The sequence below is a fragment of the Fopius arisanus genome, unplaced genomic scaffold (assembly GCF_000806365.1).
Source record: "Fopius arisanus strain USDA-PBARC FA_bdor unplaced genomic scaffold, ASM80636v1 scaffold00005, whole genome shotgun sequence".
NCBI classification, from domain to species: Eukaryota; Metazoa; Arthropoda; class Insecta; order Hymenoptera; family Braconidae; genus Fopius; species Fopius arisanus.
In genome coordinates, this window is record NW_011887744.1 from 109,908 (window position 1) to 126,128 (window position 16,221).

At 38.0% G+C, this 16,221-nt stretch overlaps 3 protein-coding genes across 3 annotated transcripts; 1 reads left to right on the forward strand and 2 right to left on the reverse strand.

The window, feature by feature from the left end:
• Positions 1 to 650: 650 nt before the first annotated feature.
• Hk (Hyperkinetic) lies at positions 651 to 10,347 on the forward strand. Its single transcript, XM_011315572.1, has 10 exons — positions 651 to 956; positions 1,140 to 1,716; positions 3,313 to 3,539; positions 5,233 to 5,440; positions 6,033 to 6,160; positions 6,294 to 6,500; positions 6,569 to 6,666; positions 6,838 to 6,894; positions 6,984 to 7,211; positions 7,275 to 10,347. The coding sequence occupies exons 2-10, from the start codon at positions 1,592 to 1,594 to the stop codon at positions 7,374 to 7,376; spliced, it is 1,380 nt and encodes a 459-aa protein (XP_011313874.1). The 5' UTR covers positions 651 to 956; positions 1,140 to 1,591; the 3' UTR covers positions 7,377 to 10,347.
• Positions 10,348 to 10,404: 57 nt separating this feature from the next.
• LOC105273254 (sodium/potassium/calcium exchanger 4-like) lies at positions 10,405 to 13,549 on the reverse strand. The gene is made up of 6 exons (XM_011315573.1): positions 12,890 to 13,549; positions 12,361 to 12,803; positions 11,993 to 12,227; positions 11,726 to 11,896; positions 11,339 to 11,644; positions 10,405 to 10,917 (listed from the first exon to the last, which is right to left on the reverse strand). The coding sequence occupies exons 1-6, from the start codon at positions 12,975 to 12,977 to the stop codon at positions 10,598 to 10,600; spliced, it is 1,563 nt and encodes a 520-aa protein (XP_011313875.1). The 5' UTR covers positions 12,978 to 13,549; the 3' UTR covers positions 10,405 to 10,597.
• Positions 13,550 to 13,637: 88 nt separating this feature from the next.
• On the reverse strand, positions 13,638 to 15,563 carry meigo (Solute carrier family 35 member B1 homolog meigo). The gene is made up of 2 exons (XM_011315574.1): positions 14,495 to 15,563; positions 13,638 to 14,412 (listed from the first exon to the last, which is right to left on the reverse strand). Exons 1-2 carry the CDS (start codon positions 15,218 to 15,220, stop codon positions 13,840 to 13,842), a joined length of 1,299 nt encoding a protein of 432 aa, XP_011313876.1. The 5' UTR covers positions 15,221 to 15,563; the 3' UTR covers positions 13,638 to 13,839.
• Between the last annotated feature and the right edge of the window lie 658 nt (positions 15,564 to 16,221).

Genomic DNA, 16,221 nt, shown 5'->3' on the forward strand with positions numbered 1-16,221 from the left:
ATAAATAAGGAGAAGGGCAAGAGTAGAAGAAAGTGCAGGTGGGTATCTCTGGCGTTGGCGTTTGGATCTGCAATGCGGCGTTGCCGACAGAAGTTGGTTGGGTTGGTTTCGGTTGGATATAGCACTACGACGACCCCTCGTTGCACCGTTTTATACGAGAAAACCTGGTCCCCCCCGGTTCCCCCTTACTCCCCCGACTCGCCAAAACCCACGAGGTTCCCTCTCTCTCTCTCCTGCACTTGGCTGCATCCCTCCCACCTATTTCACCTATGTCCCTATATATATATATTAAATACCAAAGTCGATCCATGCGCTGGATGCAACGGTGTCATGCGCCCTTGCCGTTTAAACTCCCTCCACCCCACCCCATCCATCGGCCTTCATCCATTTCTCCCAGTCACACCAACACAAACCCTCAATCGTTTCATCTTTCACCTCCCACCTCCTTCCATCCTATATATATCATCCACCCCCTTCACCCACTTTCGTACACCACCGAACAAACCGACCACCCCCTGGTGCGGGTACCTGAGTACCGAACGCAGTGTTGCCTACTGCGGCCAGGGAGTACAACACTAGCCGCTTTTGAAATTCAATTATTTTTATCAATCTTTTAATTATTTCATATTTGTGGTAAAATATATTGTTTATACAACATGTCGTGAAATTCATTATTGTCATATATTTTTTTGCCATTTGTTTGGATTTTAATTTTTCACTTTGAAGAAGCCTGGGGATTTCGAGAGGTGAAAATTATAGTGAGTTTATGTTACCAAGGGTGTACTTGAAAATGCCGAGTATGACGCACGGTACATGCCGCTGGGGGAGGTTGTCCGAGTGCGAGTTAGAGTTAGAGGGATAGATTTTCGTTTAGAGATTGAGATCTTTCTTTTTTTTTCGGCGAGGTCTTCAGGGTCTTCAGGTGTTCTGGTCTTCTGATGGAGACTCGGATGGAGGTGAGTTAGGGGGTTGGGTGGGATGTTCTTGGATTTTTTTGTGGGGGGAAGGGAGTGTGGAACATCCACAACCATATCGACCTCATCGTGTCCACTTATTCTTTCCATTTTTTTTTCTTTTCATTTTTTTCATATTTTCTCGGGGGTTGATTGTTTTTCATCAATTCTATTGTTCGTTCGTAGTGCAAATTAGTTCCATCCTACTCTTCAATTTCTTCATTTAAAATTGAATTTTTTATGAGTAATGAATGAGGAATGAGTTATAATAACCAGTGAGAAGAGGATAAAATAGAACATTAATAGCGGATGAAAAAATTTAGGTGCCTAATAATATTTCAATAAACTAGTGCCTAATACTGTAAGTGCAATAATAAGAAAATCCAAAAAATTCAACGAGTTTTGTGTTTATTGGTTGAAAGAATGAATAGTAGAATAAGTGATGAGTTTGACAGTCGGAAAATAGTATAATTTGGTTTGTTCGTGTTAAAGTGGAGGTATAAATATAAATAAAGTGGTGGATTTAATAAAATCTAGCGGGGGATATGAGGTGAGGGTGAGCTAACACCGAATGTACGTACCACCAGGACGTGGTAACGCGCTGCCCTACCTCTGCAAGCGCATATATTCTATTTGTCATGTCACAATTAATGCTATGCAATTTAGCAAATACCTCGAATGCGGGAAATGATACGAACAATAACGCTAACACTAACAGCAGTATGGAGGACGACGACTCTTACCCACTGCCCACTATTTATCGGTAAGTTGTGAATTTTTCATTCGTCAACTTTCATTTTTTCTTCTTCTTACCACAAACACAAATAGCAAACAGACCAACAAACTTTTCAACGTTGAAAAGTTACTGAATACAGGTCAGGGTCGACCCATTGTTAGGCTTTCTGCCTGAAATTTGAGTATACTTATACTATTTTTTTTTTTCATTTTCCATTCCCTCAGGCACTTGAAGAATTATTGAGATTATTATTTTAACCACTTTGTTTTCCAACCACTCCCGCTATATTAAGGGCGTGAATAAGTGATTAATTGGGGCGTTCAATATCGTACCAATGTGTAGGTAACACTCCAGATTCAGGAAAGTTAATTATTCGTGCTACCAGCAGCCTGGCAAAATCAACGTTTACTTGATTTTTTTTTTTCTTAATAATTCATTGATTAGGGAAGAAAATTATTCATGAAGAAGAACTTTGCGCATGGACTATTCTGCAATTTAGCTAATTAACAATAATATACATGAATATTTAATTTAAATTGTTAGTTGTGACCACTTGAAGCATTCATACTCGAGTTTTGTAAGGCTATTTTCTAACAGTGTAATTCAACGACACAAGACTTCTTGAATGAAGATTTTTTTTTCCCATGCGCAACATAGAGTAGTTCCAAGGAAAGAATAGGTTGTGGAAATGGCACTCGTGCAATGTTGGAAGGTAGAATCTTTTTTACGAGCTTAACGTGCTCAGTGAGCGAAACAAAAAGCATTGTTCAAAGGAATAAAAAAAAAAGGTCGAGAAGAAGCGGAACGGAGAAATGAATGCAAAGGAGGAAATGCGCTTGTGCAGTTTCCAGCAAATCATTCCGTTGAAATGTCGCCGGATATGGTGTTTGTCGTTGGACTTCCTTCCAGTTAAATTTATCCAGTTATGTCGGGCTCTCTATAGTAGTAGTATCGATGATTTCATTGACATGTGATGTCATGCACAGGACCACTTTCCATCGAACTCCAGTAAGGGTGGCTCTTCAAAGAGAAGGCATTCAGGAAGATGGGCTTGGGCATGGAAAGGAGAAGAAGCGCGACAAATGACTATTGGACGGCTATCGGCTGATGAGGTTTAATGGATAGGAAACTTCAAACGCTCCGTTAAGCAGCCTAGGGATGTGTGGCATTCGCTTTCGAGGCAACTCAGCCTCCTAACTAACCGCCCCTTGCTAACTCAAATACCATTTTTTTTTAAATTCACCTTAAGTCTTATTAATAGATTGGAGAGAAATTCGGGGAGAATTTTTTTTAACGGAAAACTCTAATGCTACCCTGTTAGAAAAATTGCCGCCCAGTTTTGTAACTCGAAGGAGCTCTAATAAAAATCATATCCTTGCCCCAAAATATCTGATAAAATATGTTGAAAGTGGAGAACTATTGGTTGACAATGAATTGGCGGTGGTCTCGTGACATCGGCAATTTTTCACTGCTCTCCATTTTATATATTCCATAAAAATTAAGTAGGTATATATATATGAGGCTCAGATGAGTCGGTATACAGGTCGAAAGTCAATAGATTAAGATTATAATGCATGGGGGGAATATATAGATGTAATTAGAGGAGTGGTTTGATTGATGCAGGTGTCGTGCTCCAATAGCGAGTCTGGATTGTATGGAAGAGTTCAACGGTGGTAGTGGTCCAGACTCAATTGGTCACATTCACTGCAGCACAACGCAACAAGGAACCAAGGAACAGCTACTCACTGGATGTATATCGGTACAGGGACATCGTACTCCGCATCCCTCGCCAGGTATTCGATACCGCAACTTGGGCAAAAGCGGTCTACGTGTTTCCAATGTTGGATTAGGTATGCTCAGTATTACACAGATGATAAATATTATCAATTCCTCCATCACTCATATCTTATTCCGAAAAGGAGATAAACAATTATTCCACCCCAACAAGTTCAGCAATAGAGGGTGCACTTCACGCTTTCTACCCTTTTCGCCATTGTGAATTTCTGAGAAATCAGTCTGCGGAATATCGATTCCAACTCCCTGTGCGCGTCGACTTACTTCTCACTGGTCTTTTTAGTTTTTTGCTAATTTTATTCACTTCATTCATACTTCTCTCATCAATATTATCAATGCAGTCTTCAATATTTTCCCAATATATTTGTTAATATTTCAAAATAAAAATACCAAATTAATGAGTTAACGTCACACAAGAGGCTTTTTGTTAGTGAAAATAACTTAATAAATCTTCCAAATCAAGATAGTTCAACTTCATCAAACATTCATCGGCTTGACTCAGCTGAGGTAGACGTCAAGTGTTGTCTACCTGCCAACAGGATTATATCACAAGGCAAATGTGTTACGTCGGTAGAGACAATCTGGGGCACACACTTCCCCCCGTCCTCTAGTTGAAAAAAAGAAAGAAAAAAACATGAAATCCTTCCTCTCTCTTTTACCATAATCCAATTTTGCAAAACGGTTTTAAACATAAAATATACCAAGTCATCATGACTAAAAATAGCATCTAATATCCTATAATGGCATTATTTCAATATGAGACCGGTCAATTCACCATCAATGAAGCTGTTCGGGACAGTTATGGAACACAAATTGAGAGAAAGAAAAAATCATAAATTGAGCTCGAATGAACCTTTCCACTTCATTGAGAGCTTCGACTACCCCTCCAAGTGTCAATCACTGAAGAAAAATTAGAGGGGAAAGAAAAAAAGAAAAATGAGAAAATACAGGGTAAACAGCACAAAAGTCAATTGTACTTTGTGGAAGGACCGGTGTATGTACCTCCCGTATCACTCGTATTATTCCCCTCACAATGACAACGGATTTCATTGTTGAATGTCGCTACTCGTCACTGTCAATGGGAGGAGGAACTTATTATCGTCCAACTACATTTCCTCCTCCACACTTGGCATTTTCATCACTCCACATTATCCAAGCATCTTTCGATTATTTTATTTTATCTCATATTGAATGCATCCAAGTAGAGCGATGCAAGTGTGACGGACTTTGTTTTGCATCTCAATTGTCTCAGGTGGATTGTAGTATAGCCAAGTGCTTTCATTGAATTTTATCGGTGAGTTTATGAGATCATATGACGTTACGATTTTATAACGCAATCTTGGCAAATTATAACTCGAATTACTTTTTTAATAAAATTCAAGTGATGTGTGCAGTAGAAAATGAGAAAGAAAGTTAAGGGAAAAAGAGGTGTCCGGAGGAAATGGCCAATGGCTCGATATGGATAATGTAGGTGACCTTTGATTAACAAACATTCCACCCTGGCTATTCACGAGGGCACTGGAACAAGATATACACGTTAAACCAGTATGCCACTTGAATCCCTGCGGCACAAATTAATCGATACTCGCATGCTATATGTATATCCAAAGCTATGCTGCACCGCGCCTTCGAACATCTCTTTTTCCATTAGCATTATCTGTCATAATTTAGCCTGATGTATATAAATATATAAATGCGATGGGCGAATGGTGAGAATGGTGAGAATGGTGAGTGTAACATTGTGCACAGGTACATGGACAACATTCGGTGGATGTAGCAATGAGGAGAGTGCTGAGGCGGTGGTGGCCTTGGCCTACGACAGCGGTATCAACGTGTTTGACCTGAGCGAGGCGCACAGCGGCCACCGGGCTGAGTCTCAACTTGGTCGCATTCTACTGCGCCGATCCTGGAATCGTTCCAGCTATGTTGTCACCACCAAGATCTATTGGAACACTAAGTACGATCACGAAAATTCTCCCCCTTACCTCATCATTATCAAGCAAACCTTCATTAAACTTCATTACCAGATTAGAAAGATCAATTGCGCGAGGCATCATGCATCTTCACTCTATCCCTTCTTTCGTACAACTCTTATTTTTCTTTAATTGGAAATTCTTCACGTGAAGAATTACGGTGGGATCGCGAGCGGGCTTTCGAGTTGGCAAATATGCGTGAAAACAGTGACGTTAAAACATTCGCATATAGTTGCGAATACTAAAACGCATATAATTTATTTTTACGACGAGTTATTTAGAAGCTACTTCTGCTCATTTTATTGATACAGGTCGTAACAGCCTCGCTCCCGTTTTTACGTATTTTTTTTCACTTATATCGTTTTATCGACGATAAGATTATTTTTAATCTGTTGGTGTAGTTATGGGATTAATTAAGCATTGGAGGATCTGATTGCCTGGTATTGATCATCTTGATGAATATTTTATAAGAGAGACATTTTTTTTTTTTCATCATTTTACAAATTTAATCAAGATAACATTTTCTTTCTATCATCAGAGGGCAAAAATTAGAATGAACTCTGGCTATATTTGCAGAACTGAGGGGCGTGGGTTGTCCAGAAAACACATTATCGAATCTGTACAGGCATCCCTGGCAAGGCTGCAGCTTTCGTACATTGACATTGTGATGATTCATAAAGTCGATCCAATGTGCCCGATGGAAGGTGAGCAAATAAAAATGGCAAATACAAAATAAAGGTTCGTCTTGGAGAGTCGATAATATGTACCGACAGTAGTAGCAGCACTACGTGGTCAGACATGACCAGTGGAATAAAAATAATATAAATATATTTGCAGAGATCGTACGAGCGATGAATTATGTAATCAGCAAAGGGTGGGTGATGTACTGGGGTACATCGAGGTGGACTCCCGTGGAGATAATGGAGGCTTACACAAATTGCCGACAATTCAATTGTGTAACACCTATTGTAGAACAGGCGGAGTATCATCTTTTCTACAGGGACAAACCGGAACTCTATATGCCAGAGCTGTACAATAAAATAGGTAATTATCAATGAAAGTAGGTTTTTTATTTTGCTATGATAAAGGGAATGTGCATTAAATATTTGAAGGGGTGGGACTGATGGCCTGGTCGACCGTCACCATCGGCATGGTCTCATCGAAGCCGGACGACAGTGGTGTTTCCTTTCTCTCACGATCCTCATATAAGGTGAGAGAACATTAAAAACTTTTTCGCCACTTTATCGATATGACATTTCACTCACAAGTACGTGATCAATTTAACGTGGTGTGGACAAGTTTTATTGGACTGGGGGTTCAATATAAATTGGTTGCGATCCCGCGGACAATTGAACTTTATCGGTACTTTGTGTGCTTGCAGAATAAATACTCGTCGTTCAGTTGGACCGAGGACGAGACGCAATCTTTGTACAAGGAGGTAAAGTTTAGTGATAGTATTTGAGGGAGTGAGTTGAATGAAACTCATCGAAGAGTGGGTTGTGGTGAATGAATTTAATTATTTTGTAGCATCGGAGGGATATGACTCCGGAGTTCGGATGTAAGGATAAGCCCGTTGAGGAGGAGGCGCGCAAGTATTCGGATAAGCTGAGGGACGTATGCTCACTGGCAGAGAGACTTGGATGCACATTTGGGCAGTTGGCAATAGCGTGGTCCCTGAAGAATGAAAGTGTCCAGTGCCTTCTTATCGGAGCGTCTAATATTGATCAGCTCTATGAGAGTCTGCAGAGTCTACAGGTGAGTTGATCAAATCAATTGATTAATGTTAATTGAAAATAAGTATGAAAAAAATGAATACAGCTGATACCGAAGCTCAATACAAACATGATGAACGAGATGGAGCGAATACTGGATAATAAACCGTGCCGTCCACCGATGGTGTCGACTCTGGCGCTTAGATGACAATCGATCTGCCCCCATGGCAGCGCTGGGGGCAGTCTTGAGGATGGGGCGGGTAGTCCCAAGAGCGAAGCTGGCCACAGTCATGATCAGGAGCAGACCAAAGAAGTGACCAATAAACTACCATTCTGTGAGATACAGTGAGCCAACTCTAACAGACATACCATCCAAAACAAATACGTTGTTTATCTCAGGGTCCTCTCAATGGTACGCCCCTTCGTCATATTATCAACTATGATTCATACGAAAATCCTCGACGACAATACTCCCAAGTCACTCGAGACACTCTATTCACCATTCTATTCGCTATTTTAACGGGTATCGGGGATGAGTAATTTTCGACAAAGGGATCCACCCTATTTCCTTTATATTTCATCCTCGCCACGAATAATTCATTAATTAGTCGACTAATTAAGTAAATTTTCTCTCATAAAAAATAAAATACAATTTAGATTCTGAGAGGTAGAATTTTTGAAAATGAAAAATGCCCGGTGTTATTTGGGTTTTGTCATAGGACTTATCAATTTCCATTCCAATTTGCTGGATATAAATAAAATTTAGTGGATGATGTAGAAAATGAGGAAATTAAAAAATGAGGGAGATGGCGACAAATGGCCAATGATTCGTGCATGTTAGGGCATTTTTTAATGACAAATAACGAGTAATCGAACGGTGGCAATCGAGAGCGCACTAATCCGCTCAATATTCCGGTGATTTTCTTTTTTTTCTCCCACTAAAAAATATGACAAAAATTTTGGCAATTGTTGCATCAATTTCAATAAAATTTGGTGATTAATGAGTAAGAGAAAATTATTAGAAGATGATGATATTCAAGTCTAGATAAAACTTGATTTTTATAGTGCTTTATTGTCTGATGAACGAGCACGTTATCCCTCCAACGTATCTTTAATCATTCATTGCTCACATATAGATTTCGCAATAGACTAAATAATTATGCGGAGATAAAGAAAAAAATTAATAATAATTCGAAACAATTAATTAATTCTATTCACGATTATAGTAACGGACAACAAAATGATGAAGATTTGGGGGAAAAATTGAGATGAATTTCTAGTCGATAATAGGGTAAACGTTGAAAAATCTATTCTCCCGATTATTACTAAATATAATAGGTGAAATCACGCAAAGATAAAGTGAAAAGAATAAAAAAAACTCTAAATTAAGTGATTAACTATGAAATAAATTGCGCAGTGGTGCCGGGCCGTAAAGTTTTTCAGCCAGACCGTTTTATCCGCTTGCGATAATGATCTTAAAACAATTAAACGAACAAAAAAATTATAAATAATTACTCAATGAGGAGATATTAAAAACATAGGAATATCAATATTTTACACGTAAAGAACGTAAAGAATAGAGCATAGGAGGATTTTCAATTTAATATAATAATATAATAATACGTTGAATCGCAACTTATAATATATTTTTTATCGCAAAACAATCTAATCTTACGAGAATAGTGAAGAAAATTGACAAACAAACGGTCATACGAAAGCACCGATGCAGAAAGTCGAGGAATCGCTTTAGACTGCCTTATGACCTCAAACGAGGGGCTGGGAGAAATTATACTAAATAAAAAATTGTAATATGTCAAGGAGAAAAAGATTATCTTTTAAAAAATTCAGCTTTAGCCACGCAAACGATGGTGGAAAGACAGATAAGGCGAAAAGCATATTTCATTAGCCAATTTCTCAGAATATTATTATCTTTCGTCTTTCGCAAAGCTTTGCAGCCTTCCTTAGATTTGCATAAAGAGATACATAATCTATTCTCATCATTCGATTAACTACCAGTCGTGATAAATTATCTTCACATACACCCAACCGAATCGAATTGATACAGTTGCAATAGCAAATTAGAGAGAGTCGAGAGAGAACAACATTCATCCTCCATCATGGATGATTTCATTTTTGTGCAAAAAAAAGGAATAAAAATTACTTTAAAAAAATTATCACTTTTTTTCATAAATAGGACTTTTCCCATTTGAACTGATAAGCGAGGAAGAGGAAATACCGATGTTTTAAACTATCATACTCATCTAGAACATATCCAAGTTTAATCATTAGAGAAAATTAAGAAATTTTAATCAATCGTTATTAAGGAATCACAGCGTCGGTGTTTCATTTTCCTTTAATTCACGTTCGTTTTGGTAATTGAACTTTGTTTTTCCATTGGACACGGTAAAAAATTCACTGTAACGATATTTCTAATCAAAATGCATTACAAAAAGTCATCACTTTTATTCATCGTAACGAAACGACTTTGTTAATTGACAACAGAAATTAGCAGTATTGTACATCGAAGCCCATATTTAGCCCTCCATTTTTCATCCCCCCTGAAGTACCAATAAGAATCAGATCGCGGACTTGTAGAGATTTAGAATAAATTGATTGAAAAAAATAACAAATAAAAATGTTTTATGCCATTGAATACATCATGTCGCACTCGGGGAATGACAAACTGGCGTTTCATTCAATTGCATCAACCGGAAATACGAATCAATGAAGCATTGCTGCGATATTAATGAAAAACAACTGTATAAACTAATTGTGTTTTCCATGTAAAACGTTCATTTTTTACAAACGTCGACACTTGTACATTATTGTATGTGTTCATCTATATGGTTTGACGACGACGACGGGAAACCAGAATGAAAATTATCCTATAATCGGTGGAGCATTGGTACCACATTTGATACTTTGATGTCGATCATACAGTGAGACGATGCGATGATGAATAATTTTTCAAATCGAAAAATAAAACATAATGAAAAAAAAATATTGTTTTTCAAGTTGTTACGTCAACAATGCCAATTGTTCAATAAAGTTTCAATCGCAATGGAATGAGAGTGCGAGCAAATATCCCTCATTGTTTTTCATTGCAATTAACACCTTGTCTCAGATTTCCTGTAATTTTATTATCACAAAAATAATCAAAAAGGATTTTTGATTGATTATACTATATCAGCCAATGAATGACGCACGCAGCCAGTTTCAATTGATGTCATCTGCCATTCAATCTGACGATAAAAATTTATTTTGCCAACAACTTAAATTTCTCTTTCACCATAACAATTTATAAAAATTGATGATTATTTATCTTAAAATTTAATTAACAATAATGATAATGAGTCGATTGATCAGGAATGGATCCCAGTAATGTGACTAGTGAATCCCTCGACCTTCACAATATATTGATGATTATAATTAATTTTTACACGTGGGTTGATTAACTTGCCAAAAAACATTGGATTCCAAGAGAATAGTAAAAGTGAGGAATAGTGAGTACATAATTAGACAAGCAATACCGACTTGTCTGTTCAAGTTGAATTTGTAGTAGGCTGTCACACTGAAAAATCCAACAACGCACACAATAATAGAAAGAACGCTGTACGCAATAGCTCCAGATTCAATAATAATATCCGATCCCGACATAATGGACTTAATTGCCCATGGCAATCCCAGGCACATTAACACATCCAATGTATTAGCCCCAAGTGTATTACTCATCGCCATGTTTCCATTTCCTACAACATAATAATCTTAATCAATCTCACAACCATGGCATAGTCTATTTTCTTCGTTTTCCATTTATTTTCAATAATTATCTTGGAATTTAGAGCGAATATTAAAATTTTATCATCGGAATTTTGACTGATCACTTGACAGATCTTTCTCCGTCAAGATATTAAGTCGTAAGAAGCCAATTTCAAGATCAATCGCCGCGTTCTTTACATTATCTCCATCAGATGCTTGTTGTTTACACATGATTACGTGAGAAATTATTGAAACAAGGAATCACGTGACTCGTTGAATTACCCTTTTTTTTTTTCAAATTTTCAAGTAGTGACTGAAAAACTGGACAATGACCTCGCAACTCGACGAATTGTCGGGAGAGATACGCCCATGATAATCAGTTATAGATAATAATAAGGAAACGGGAATTACCTTGACGTGATAGTATAACGATTGAAACGAGCTCTGGCATGTTTCCTCCGGCAGATAGAAAGGTGATTCCCATTATCGAGTCGGAAATTCCGAGGGTATCCCCGACGATAGTCATCATCCAACTGACTAAGTACGTCGACACGGCAATCCAACAGACGCACATGATGAAAGTCAGTGGATACCAGTTCTTGAATTTTTTCCATCGTGTGTCAGGTATAGTGAGGAAGAGGATAACCTTGGCAGGCCATGTGAACAAGAACCAGCACTGGCTCCAGATACCACCAGTTGGACAATGCAATGGTGAAGCTACAACAACCATTCAATTTCCAAGATAAATTCCAATGCCAATCCATCAAATCTTCATTTAATACACGATATTTATCAAACCTGGCTCGATATATTCCTCAACATTCTCTGTGCACTTATCGCAACTTTTTCCCTCCTCCATCTCTTTCCTCTTCACATGTTGAATACTCTTCCGATACTCGATAACCAAGTCTCCATGAACAAACGGTTTGTAGCTTCCGCTCGGCATATCCTCGTGTTCGGACCTACCTTCTATCAATTATATATATACATATATATATATACTTTTTTTTCTGCATTCGTTTGAAAACAATAAAACAACAATAAAAATAATTGACAAAGAAATACCATTTTCATTCTGAAGTTGAGATTTCTTCCTGAATAGTTCCTTTATTTTCTTCGTACAGAAAATAACTTTATTGTTGAGAAATAAAGTAGCGAAATATCCGGTGAATAAAATGATGAGAACGAGAGACTCGTACCATTTGACTCTGCCATCCCACATCACCATCACAAGAGCACTCACCGAAAAGACGTAAATAATGCAATCCCTCGATAGAATCCATGAATCAAGTGGAATAGACTGAGGATTCCCAATTAAACAGAAAAGAATAAAAAATATACAAAAACTATTATCTAAAGCTCAGCAGTTAAATTGTTATCGCTGTAATCTCGAATATCCACTTAAGGCTAATCATCGGAAATCGTTGAAATACCTGAGCAGCGGATAGCGCGCCGAAAGCTGGTGTTGCAAAGGTATTGAATACAGCACCACCAACAACCGTTCCAACACCGAGATCCGATTCTGTGACAAAGGTACCCACGACATTGACAAACAACTCGGGAAAACAACTGGCAGTCGCTAAAAATGTAGCTCCAGCTACATCAGCACTGATCTTGAGTTCTGCGCAAATAATATCCAACGCTGGCAGGAGATAATCGTTGCAGACGTATGCTGTGAGTAAAAAACAGTAAAAACCGAAGAATGCGTGAAGTAAAACCGCGCCATTCTTCCTCTGGGCAGGAGTGAAGAGGTCAGTGGGAAACTCCTCCATGGAGTGTGGCGAGCAGTTTGTCTCATGTGTACCATTATCTGAAGTGTTTGTCAATGTCAACAAATTGAAGTTATTGCTATCCTGGCGTTTCCATTGTCTCCGGACTGTTTCCAGGGAATGACTCATTAATTCGATTCTACGATGGTAATTAAAGTGCTTGAATGATTCATCTAAGTAGATGTCTACGTACCTTCATCGCTCTCACCAGATCCGATGCTGACAAACAGAACAACTAAAACTACCACTGCAATTCTAACCGTATGTAATCTAATAGTCATTGTTATCTACTATCTTTTTGCTAGGCACACATAGGGAATCTTCTTCGTAATAAATAGGCTAGAAAAAGTAAAAATTATCGGTTCATACGATACAACCGCACAACACTAGACTGCTGTATTAAAAAGGAGAAGGCCTATCGTACAAATTGCTGATTACACCTCCCTCCTACCTGTACCGATACTCGGACAAGGTTTTATCTGTAATTTGTCAACGGGGGACTAACTACTGCAAAAGATGATAAAGTCTTTTTGGAGGGGCTTTTGTATTAATGCCTTCATTAAGGTATTTTGGAAAATTTGAAAGTGATGATTACCTATCCAATATTTCAATGGAAACAAGTTCAGTTCGGAGAAAGTATCGGTGTAGTCATCATAGTATTTTCTATAACAATCCTCTGTCGTATGCAATAGCTGCTTTATTCATTGTTGAGGAATTTAACAATTTTGTTACGACCTTGTTCAGTATTTTCCTCATTAATTCAGATTTCCTTGTCGTTTTCGACGTGGAGGAATAAATTTCAGAAGACACTGTCGGTGGCCTCAAGTCATACACTCCTTTTCCAATGCGATTCACCAGAACACGCCAGAAAATAATTGGTTGATTAATTGTTAACTCAATTTGTTTCAATCTGTTCATCAAAGTAAATAAAGTAGAACAAATAAAATTAGCAATCATGGATATATTTCAAAAAGTCAAATTAATTTAAAAAATGTCAGGTAGAAATGTTGGGAGAATCCGTAGAAATAATTTATAAGTCACTTGTCGCATGTGTCATCTCAAAAGTCGGTAGAAAGTCAAAAAGATGAATTAATAATACTATCTATTATCAAAAACTTTGGAAGTTAATTCGATTGAACTTATCTATTTATCTGTTTGTTTTTTTACACTTTTACTTTTGCTGTAAACAGCATCTAAAAACAATCCTGAGAATACAATCGCTGTACCCACCCATTGTCTTGGTAGAAGAGTACTACCAAATAGTAATACTGAGCCCAAAATAGTGAAGAATTTCCTAGTAGTAGTTATAATCGAACACGGCAGTGGACCAAACTCGGCTACAGTTAAAAATATGAAAAATTGTCCAAATGCGCCGGCCATAGCCAGCGTCAAAATATGAATAATAGAGCTCGGATGTCTCTCTATAAATGCTACAAAGTCCACTAATTCACCAGATATTATAATGACAATTCCACTGAATATCATGGACCAGAAGTTCATATTGAGCATCATGTGTCCAGATTTTGTTTGATGTTCTCCTCTCATTCGTTCCTGCACTGCACTAAGAAATCCATCCATTGCTAATGAGAGGAATAGAAGCAGCTCGCCTAATCCGACACGTTCAGATTTCCCTGAAGACTTCCCATCCTTATACATGAAGAGGACCACACCCAGGACGATTAGGAAGACAAATAGGTATTTCTGAGGAGGGTATGACTGATAAAGAGAATAAAAGTATTATTTATCGTCGAGTATTTCCTAAACAAAAAAAATTGTGAATTAAAAAATGAATACGTACTTTGTGCCCCAGAAGAACCCCCAGAAGCATAACTGGAATAGGCTTGCCAGCTTTTCCAACCACTTGTGCAGGATAGCTAACGAACTGTAGTGCCATATTACTGCTGACCATTGCCAGCAAATAACAAAGCGCTGAAGTTGCATAGTAAACTGTTCTGGTACTATCTTCACCCTCTCGCATAACCGTCACCAATAACAGCTTTGCAAACAAGTAATTAATGACACATTGAAACGATACCAGCGCGAACATATAGGTGAAACTTTCAATATTTTCACCTTCACCGTAAATACCCTGAGTTATCTTCTGCTGAAGCACACCATAGTAGAAGTAACAAACGAATATGCCTATTGCACAGATCATCAATTTAGCACTATTCTTGTGCGTCATGTTGGTGATAGCTTTGCAGATATTGCTAACACAATTGCTGTCTAGGTGATGAGATGTTTGTGGCGTTATGAGGGTACCTTGGGCATCGCCGATTACCTGGACCAAACGGTTGGGCTCTACCTGGCTTGTTGAATCTGGTGAATCTGTAGGTGCTGGACAGCTGGGTTCTAACGGTGCTGGCTGTTCTGGCGCCACCTCACTAGCTTGTGATGGGGTACTTTGTACCACTGCCATGTGGTTGTACTCGAAGTGGGGAGGGGGCTTCGCCACGAGTACCGGAAAAGCTGGGGCATGCGTGGCTGTCAGTGGTTTGTCAACAGAACCGGCCTCAGCCGTCATTCTAACGTGGTTATCTTTCAGTTGCACTACATGTCTTTCAAAAAATTAATGTGTACATTAATGTGTATAACAATAATTATAGGAATGAAATTATTTATTAAGATGGCAACAGATGCCAATGGGGAGGTGTTTGAAAGGGTTTATAGGACTGATAAACTGCCACCAATTCGCAGCTCAAGGCGAATTTTCAAAACCCATTATCATTACTTTTAATTGCCAGTTCTTTCATAAATACGCAAGATATTCTTACTTCGGCCAATAATAATAACCAAAATGATTATTTTATGAATATTAAATTCGTTTTAGCGCACTCATCGACCTAAAACGAGAAAGCTGTTTTACAGACCAACTCAGAGAAGATTGACTAGAGTAGAGGCTCAGTTCTGGGGGTTTCAGTGACCCCAGCGGCATCGTAGTACTGGACCCCAAGAGAGGGAGGGCGCCACACGCAATGCTGGGTGTCCATCAAGTCGACGGGGTGAATTTTATTTTCTGCGGCATAAATGCTTTTTGTTTTTTATTTGTTTAACTGAAATTTAGTCACTGTAGAACGAGCGGAAGGGGGAAGCCACATCTTGTGAAATTTTGAATGAAAACAATTATTCGATATATTGAAGATATACTCATAATGACACTAAATTTTAATAATGAGCGCGTTGTCAAATTGTCAACGTGCTTGACTACCACGCGGATAACCCAAGTTCAATTCCGCCATCATTCATTTTTTTTTTTTAATAATTCCAATTTTTTCTTTTGTAAATGGCTAATCAATCGAAATATTGTTTAAGAACTGAATACTTGAGAATCGAAAAGATATCCATTGAAATTGAAAAATTCGAAATTTTTGAAAAAGTATCAGGGTAACATGAACATCGAGGAGCTATTCACTGAAATTTTCACTGCAATTGAAAAATTCGAAATTTTTGAAAAAGTATCAGGGGAACATGAACATCGAGGAGCTATTCACTGAAATTTTCACTGAAAGTGAAAAATTCGAAATT

What these genes read in the sequence shown, in the direction of transcription:
- meigo (XM_011315574.1), bottom strand. Translation starts at nt 15,220, where the DNA reads ATGACGGCTGAGGCCGGTTCTGTTGACAAACCACTGACAGCCACGCAT. An exon ending in GGGTTCTTCTGGGGCACAAA is followed by an intron (nt 14,413 to 14,494) that starts GTACGTATTCAT and finishes TCTCTTTATCAG; the next exon opens with TCATACCCTCCTCAGAAATA.
- Hk (XM_011315572.1), top strand. Translation starts at nt 1,592, where the DNA reads ATGTCACAATTAATGCTATGCAATTTAGCAAATACCTCGAATGCGGGA. An exon ending in AGAGCTGTACAATAAAATAG is followed by an intron (nt 6,501 to 6,568) that starts GTAATTATCAAT and finishes AAATATTTGAAG; the next exon opens with GGGTGGGACTGATGGCCTGG. An exon ending in AGAGTCTGCAGAGTCTACAG is followed by an intron (nt 7,212 to 7,274) that starts GTGAGTTGATCA and finishes AAATGAATACAG; the next exon opens with CTGATACCGAAGCTCAATAC.
- LOC105273254 (XM_011315573.1), bottom strand. Translation starts at nt 12,977, where the DNA reads ATGACTATTAGATTACATACGGTTAGAATTGCAGTGGTAGTTTTAGTT. An exon ending in ATCTGGTGAGAGCGATGAAG is followed by an intron (nt 12,804 to 12,889) that starts GTACGTAGACAT and finishes CCCTGGAAACAG; the next exon opens with TCCGGAGACAATGGAAACGC. An exon ending in TCAACTTCAGAATGAAAATG is followed by an intron (nt 11,897 to 11,992) that starts GTATTTCTTTGT and finishes TATAATTGATAG; the next exon opens with AAGGTAGGTCCGAACACGAG.